The sequence below is a fragment of the Octopus bimaculoides genome, chromosome 23, assembly GCF_001194135.2.
Source record: "Octopus bimaculoides isolate UCB-OBI-ISO-001 chromosome 23, ASM119413v2, whole genome shotgun sequence".
NCBI lineage: Eukaryota > Metazoa > Mollusca > Cephalopoda > Octopoda > Octopodidae > Octopus > Octopus bimaculoides.
In genome coordinates, this window is record NC_069003.1 from 11,953,473 (window position 1) to 11,961,855 (window position 8,383).

General features: G+C 37.8%; 1 protein-coding gene across 2 annotated transcripts in view; it reads right to left on the minus strand.

The window, feature by feature from the left end:
* The window catches only part of LOC106883599 (uncharacterized), a 44,795-nt gene that overhangs the window by 31,881 nt on the left and 4,531 nt on the right, over positions 1–8,383 (minus strand). For both annotated transcript variants that reach the window (XM_052976003.1, XM_052976002.1), the window contains exons 2-3: positions 7,853–7,960; positions 1,937–2,137 (exon numbers count right to left, since the gene is read on the minus strand). In XM_052976003.1, coding sequence (XP_052831963.1) covers positions 1,937–2,137; positions 7,853–7,955 — 304 coding nt within the window. In that variant the 5' untranslated portion in view covers positions 7,956–7,960. The remainder of the gene's footprint in view (positions 1–1,936; positions 2,138–7,852; positions 7,961–8,383) is intronic.

An 8,383-nucleotide genomic window follows, 5' to 3' on the forward strand; every position in this document is an offset into this window, starting at 1 on the left:
ATATATATTGACACACACACATGGTGTGATGGGTAAATATATATAAAGACACGCATACACATGGTGTGATGGGTAAATTGTTGCCATTTTGTATTTTTAATTTTGCACATGCACATTGTTTCTTTTTGATTTTGTTGACTACGCAGTATAGGAGGGTTAGCTGGGCACCATGTGCGAGAAAAACAGCATCATGACACAATTCACTCTGCCAGAAATTTGGAAACGACATGCTGTACTGCTTGGCTTCTACACTGGAAGCTCCAATATGAACATTTCAGAGTGTTTGGGTGTCAATCAGAGGACTTGTACTGAGAGTGATAAAAATCAAAGATCCAATTAACATTATGGTGTTTGGAATGATCACTAGTGATGGTGATGTTATTGCTGCATACATCTTCCCACATGGCCTAAGATTCAACATGGAGGCCTACATCAAGTACCTGGAGGAGGTAGTGCTGTCTTGGGTCAGGAGGGTGGCTGCTGGAAGACCCTATTTCTGGCAACTGGACTCTGCACCATGCCACACAAGCAGGAGAACCCAGTCATGGCTGTCAGATAATTTCGGTGACCACATCATCCCTAACATCTGGTCACCTAACTCCCCAGACTGCAACTTCCTTGCTTATTATGTGTGGGACGCAGTTGAGCGAGAGACCAACAAAACTCCTTGTAACATCATAGATGAACTGAAGGCAAAGATTATGGCAGCATTCCCTAAGTTAAACAAGAAGACTGTCCAGAAAAGTTACAGGAAATTCTGAAGTTGTCTGGAGGCTGTGGTTGAAGCCAATGGCGATTTTATTGAATAAATTTACTCCTTAAATACTTCAAGATATTTTTATGTAATTTTAGTAAATATATCTGTTAAAATGAGATGTCAGTGTTACTTTCATTATTAAACAACAGTTTATTCATTGCACCGTGTATATACATGTATATTAATTGTAGTGTACAGCATTATATATCTATTACGGCCAATGTTACCAATCGGTTTCACACTGGGTTTCAACAGAGTGTTAGATAACTGCCAATTATGTTGCCCTGTGCTCTTGATAGCTGGCAATTACGGAAGAAAATATGGTGGCTGCTCTCGAATGTGGGAGGTAAAAAAACGCATCTTGTTTGTGGTTGCCCTGAGAAAAGATTAAACAAACTACAGAAGGGCTAAGTCAGGAGTTATGTCCCTTGGAAATGTGTGTAGGTTTAGGGGATGATATTCATGTAGGGTTGGAATGTGTGCAGTAAAACTATATGTGGTGTTTTTGGAGGTTGGGATAGGGATGGAGTTGCTGGGCAGATGTCCAAGGGGCACAGGAGTGCTTGTGTGTGTATTTTTTATATTTTGGATAACGCCTTTGGAGTATATGTGTAGGATTATATTGGGGGAGGAAAGGAGTGGTATTGTGTGGATTTTGCATGTTTGGGCCCATGTAAGGGTGCATATGTATATTTATATATATATATATATATATATATATATATATATATATATATATATATATCTGGCTAAGGCATAGGCATGGCTAGGTAGCTTGCTTCTCAAATCATGTGGTTTTGGGTTCAGTGCCACTGCATGGTACCTTGCTCAAATGTCTTCTATTATAACCCTGAGCCAACTGATGCCTTATGAGTGAATTTGGTAGATGGAAATTGAGTGGGAGTCTATTGTATATATTATATATATGTGTGTGTGTAAGAGAAAGTTTGTCCTCCCCTCCCCAATGTCTGACACCTAGTGTTGGTTTGTTTATGTCCCTGTAACTTAAAGGTTCTATAGAAAAAAAAAATATCAACACTGGGGGTGATTTATTTGAGTAAAACCCTCCAGGGCGGTGCTCAAGCATGGCTGCAGTCCAATGACTGAAACAAGAAAAAGGAATATAATAAATGAATGAATGAATTTTTCAATGATTAATCGATAACTTATGGTGTTTACCATCTTGTGATACAGTAAACATCTCTCCAGTACTCTGGAAGAGGTAGACGTCTGTTTTTGAATCTTGTTGGCTTCGTTTGATGACATTGGCTCCTTTGCTTGTATCATGGTACTCGGTGAAATGTACGGTGGATTTGTTTGAAATGTAATTAGCCTCTATGAATACACTGTATTGAGGGTCTAGTTTGGGAAAACTGTCATCTGGAAAAAAAAAAAAAAAGAATTAATTAATAAACATATAGGCACAGGAATGGCTGTGGTAAGTAGCTTGCTTACCAACCATATGGTTCCGGGTTCATTCCCACTGCGTGACACCTTGGGCAAGTGTCTTCTACTATAGCCTCAGGCTGACCAAAGCCTTGTGAGTGGATTTGGTAGACGGAAACTGAAAGAAGCCCATCATATATATATATATGTATGTATGTTTGTGTGTCTGTGTTTGTTCCCCCAACATCGCTTGACAACCGATGCTGGTCTGTTTACGTCCCCGTAACTTAGCGGTTCAGCAAAAGAGACTGATAGAATAAGAACTAGGCTTCCAAAGCATAAGTCCTGGGGGTCAATTTGCTTGACTAAAGGTGGTGCTGCAGCATGGCCACAGTCAAATGACTGAAACAAGTAAAAGAGTAAACAAAGCAAATGAAATGATTTGATCATCATCATCATCATAGTTCTAATCATGCTCACACTATCGTTACCATGATCATGTCATCATCATCTTCATCCCCATCACGACCACCGTGACTAATGATGACCATGACCTCCATGACAACCACCTTCACCATGACAACAATGATAACCAACACCACCACCACAATCTTCACTACCACACAACCACTAACACTATTGCCACAACAGTTACCACAAGTACTGCCACCACCATCACTGCCAACGCAATCATTACCTCCACCACTGTCATCATGACAATCGCCACAAGCACCATCATCCCTACCTCCACCATCAATGACTTGTGTGTGGCATGAGGAAATTTGTCTGCTATTTCTATCAGGCTGAGCAACCAGATACAGGCTCCACTGTTGGTTTGTGTATGTTTAACTCTTTAGCGTTCAGATTTCTCTGTCAAATGTAATTTTAATTTATTCACATTGATATGGATTAGTCATGCATTACTTTGTAGCTTTGAGATTTTAATGACATGATTATGTAATTTCAATTTTGAGGATAATATTACAAGGGAAGTGTAAGAGGCTGGATCTGGCCAATTTAAAGGTAAAACAGGGCTGAATATTTTGGCCAGATATGATCAGATTAAATGCTAAATGATTAAAGTTTATTATTACATTTCACTAGCTCCAGTTATTGAACTGTAGCATCAGGTTCAATAGAATTAATCAACCATATTGAAGCTTCTACTTATATCAATATCTTGCATTGATTTAAATTTATCGAAAGGCTAAGTTACCAATTTTGAAAACGTAACCCTTTAGTATCCAGACTCCTCTAATGCTTATTTATTCACATTGTTTTGAATTAATCACAGCTTATTTTGGAAATTTCAATGATGTGATTGTTTATTTTTAGATTAAGATTGTAGGGTAAGTGTGAGAAGCTGGATCTGGCCAGTTTGGCGATTAAACAGGGAGAATATTTTATCCAGATATAGTTGGTTTAAATGCTAAAGGTTAAACATTGAAATTTTCAGTGAAGTTTCTTACTCTCCTACCAAAGCTTTTTAGGCATGCAAGAAAGTTGTGCTCATAACCCTTAAAAGGGCCTCTGAGAACCATGGTCGGGAGGATCTGACCTGAAGGCTTGCAACAGAGTGGTCTCCACTAAAGATACTCAAGATGCCAGGTGGAGGTGTTAAATTGGGCAACAGATTCTGTCTGTTATTCAAACAGACCACAGTGGGATTTGAAGTCAGAACCTCTCAGAGAGCCAAAATAAATACCACAAGGCACAAGCATAGCTATGCGGATTAGAAACTTTATTTGCAACTACATGATTTGGGGTTCAGTCCCACTGAGTGGCTTCCTAGGCAAGGGCCTTCTACTCTAACTCTGGGCTGACCAATACGTTGTGAATAAAATTTGGTAGATGGAAACCGTGTGGAAGCCTATCTTATATGTAGATGTGTGTGTGACTGTGTTTGTCACTCCACCCCACTGCTTGTCAACCAGTGTTGGTTTATTTATGTCCCTGTAATGTAGCATTTTGGCAAAAGAGACCAATAGAATAAGTATTAGACTTTTTTAAAAAAAACTTTAAGTATTGGTGTTGGTTCATTTAAAACCCTTTGAAGAAGTGCTCCAGCATGACCACAGCTGAATGATTGGAAGAAATAAAAGATAACAAAAAGGTATCTGGTGTGATTCTTTTACAATTACAACAGTGTACCATCTTGGATTAGTACCTATATTTATCAATTCCCTCTAAAAAACGAAAAGCAAAGCTAATCTTGACAGGAATTGAACTTAGAATGCAAGCTCTCAGGAGATATACAACAAGGCATTTTAGTTGATTTTGTAATGACTTTGTCAAATCATCGCTTAATTTAAAATTAATATGGAGCACTTAATTATCTTCTATTGTTTACTTGTTTCAGTTATTGGACTGCAACCATGCTGGGGTATTGCCTTGAATGGTTTAGTCGAACAAATTGACTGCTCAATACTTATTTTTGTTTAAAGTCTGGCATTTATTCTTTTAGTCTCTTTTGCTGAGCCACTAGGTTATGGGGACATAAACAAACTGACACCAGCTGTCAAGCAGTGGAGGAGGACAAACACAAATATAAAGACATACAAATATATATACAAACATACAGGATGTGATGGGTAAATTGTTGACGTTTTATATATTTAATTACATGCATGTGCAGTATAGTAGGGTCAGTTGGACACCGTCTGTGAGAAAAACAGCACCATAATGCAATGCACTCTGCCAGAAATTTGGAAATGACATGCTGTGCTGCTTGGCATTCGTGCTGGAAGCTCCAATATGAACAGATGGTGAACACAGAACGACCATTGGCTTTCGGTGTCTCCAAAACATGTACCAAGTGTGATAAAAAATCAAACATCCAGTCAACATCATGCTGTTTGGAGTGATCGCTAGTGATGGCGATGTTATGCCTCCATTCATAGCGTTATGTCTCCACATGGCCTCGGACTCAACATGGAGGCCTACATTAAGTACCTGGAGGAGGTAGTACTGCTCTGAGTCAAGAGGGTGGCTGCTGGAAGACCCCTATGTCTGGCAACGGGACTCTGCACCATGCCACACAAGCAGGAGAACACAGTCATGGCTGTCAGACAATTTCTGCGACCACATCACCCCTAATATCTGGCCACCTAACTCCCCAGACTGCAGCCCCCTTGATTATTATGTGTGGGACACAGTTGAGCAAGAGACCAACAAAACTTGTAATTCCAAAGATGAACTGAAGGCAAGGATTATAACAGCATTCCCCAAGTTAAACAAGGAGGCTGTCCAGAAGAGTTGCAGAAGATTCTGAAGTCATCTGAAGGCTGAGGTTGAGGCCAATGGCGATTTTATTGAATAAATTTACTCTTTACTATTTCAAAATATTTTTATGTGATTTTGGTAATTATATCTGTTAAAATGAGACATCTGTATTATTTTCATTTTTGCATAATTTAAAAGACAATTTATTCACCACATCTTGTATATATGTATGTGTGTGTGTATACATATGTATATATAAGTATATATTATGTATATGTATGTATATATCTATATGTATATATTATATATATGTATGTTTATATGTGTATGTACATGTATATATGTACATATATATGCATACATATGACAAGGTTCTACACAATTTCCATCAACCAGATTCACTCAACTAGGCTTGTATTAGTCCAGGACTATAGTAGAAGACACTTGCTGTGTAGTGGGACTGAACCCAAAGCTATAGAATTGCAAAGCGAGCTTTGTAACCACATAGCCATGCCTATAATTAATTGATAAAAGAAGAAAAAGTATGACAAACATTAATTTTAATTATAAATTTTAAAATAAACTTCACATCATGTTTCCATGGAAACAACTACCCCAGGTAACATGTATTTGTGGGAGAAATGCTTGGTGTGCATGTCTGATGCTAATTATTATTGTAATCAGTTGTTATTGCTTCGTTAAGGCACTGGAATAAATTTCCTCCTCCTGTTAATTAGCAATTTGGATCAATTACCTCTGCATGCATCACGTTGAAGAAGGAAACATCTCAAGGAGAAATTTATAGTGGGTGTATATGTGTGTATGTGTTCATGTATGTGCATGTCTATGTCTGTGTGTGTGTATGTGCATGTGTAGTCGTGTATGTATGTGTGTAAATGTGCATATGTGTGTGTCTGAATGTTCATGTGTGTGTGTATTTTTCAGTAGCATAGAAAAATGAGGAAAATATTAAACAAAAAAAAAAAAAGGTGACATTAAATTTGTGATTATGAATTTGCTAAATCTTAACAAACAATTTGCCAACACAATTATATGCACAAGCATATTCAGAATAATAACATATGGTTGGGTAGTTGAGAAGTTATCTTCATGATCATGTTGGGTTCAACTAAAGGTGCCTTGGTCCATGAGGAAAATACTTTCTATCATAGTCCCAAATCAACTAACTGTCTTGCTCAATGGTTGTCAACCAGGGTCCATATAAGATTTTTGGAGGCCCATGTAACAAAATAGTAAATTTGGGATCCACAATAGTATTTTCAGGGCCCCTGAAAAAACCCTGGCTTAGATGTATGTATTGGTATATATTGCAAGAAACAGCTGGGTTTCTTTCTCTAACATTTTACATAGTCCAACCTACACAAGTTAATGTCATCATCATCATCATCATCATCGTTGTTTAACGTCCACTTTCCATGCTAGCATGGGTTGGACAATTTGACTGAGGAATGGTGGACCAGGAGGCGACACCAGGCTCCAGTCTGATTTGGCAGAGTTTCTACAGCTGGATGCCCTTCCTAACGCCAACCACTCCGAGTGTGTAGTGGGTGCTTTTGAAAAACAAAATAGGAATTTGGAAAAAAGTTTCTATAAAATTAGTTTTTAAACATTGAATGGCTATGGGTGTCCACCGGAATAAGATAGTGATCAAAGGGGTCCATAGATTAAAAAAATGGTTGAGAACTCCTGGTCTAGACAGAAATGGACTGTATCTGTTGACCTATTGTTGGAGGTAGACTTAATGCATAGCTTGTTTTAGTATCTTAGTAGCAGAAATTGCTCCAGTTTCCTAAAATTATGAACTCTCTATGACTGGATTTGATTGGATTGCCTATGCTCAGTCTGTTGCAAGATGAAAACCTTAACATGTTCTTTCCATGAACCCTGGTCTCATGTGGAGGCTATGGATTTGTACTTCAGATCATACTGGTTTAATGAGCCCACTCTACTACACTGGCTCAACAAGGCTTGGCTTAGGGGTGTGGTTTGTATACTCTTACCCAGTAGTTAAATCGAATACATCAAACCAGTTTTCAACTGGTACCTATTTTATTGACCCCAAAAGGATGAAAGGCAAAGTTGGCCTTGGTAGAATTTGAACTCCGAACATAAGGACAGATAAAATACTGCTAAGTATTTCACCCAGCATGTTAATGATTCTGCCAGCTTGCCGTCTACAACAGTGACCCTTAAACTGATAAATAAGTGTACCCCCACAGAAAAGTAGTGAAAATGCTTTGCATCCCCACTTACTGTAAAAGATATCTTTATCTTTTATTCAAAATGTAAGAACCACACTAAATATTCATTACACATCTAATACTGCTACTCATTAAAACTGCACCAAAGCAGTTGTTAATGACTTTCACCATAAGACACAAATCTAAAAACAAGATAAAGAAACGAGACCAAAAAAAGCAAAAAGAAATAAATATAGTTGAAACTTCCATTTAAAAAAATACTTACCAATGTTTGTTGTGTTTGATTTACAGACTTGCGGATCAAATATTGCTTGGATGTTTGTCACAAAGGTGAGCAGCAGAAACAAAAGGTAAGTGGAAGGATTCATTTTATCTGAAATCAATTGAAATTGCAATGATATTTGATTGATAACCGATGAATGGTTGAGCATGTCTCCATCCGTTGTGTGTGCTCTTTTCTGTGTTTCTGTATGTTGATTTGCTTATATATATATAATCCATGAGAGTTAGGGGTTGAGGATTCAACCCACTAAGGGATAGTATCTATCCAATATACTGCTGGGAGGGTACCCAATTATTGTTACACTAGTGTTATACCAAGTGCAATAAGTGGGTGTGGGTAGAAGGGAGTTATTTTACCCTAAATTTATATAGCAATGAGAAAATGGAGGAGAATATGCAGTACCCATCAACTTGCAGACAATGTATTCCGTTGATTAATCTGTTTATTTTATAACTAAATTGACAAAAAACACAATATACAGACACTTATGACATACCATGTGTGGTTACATAA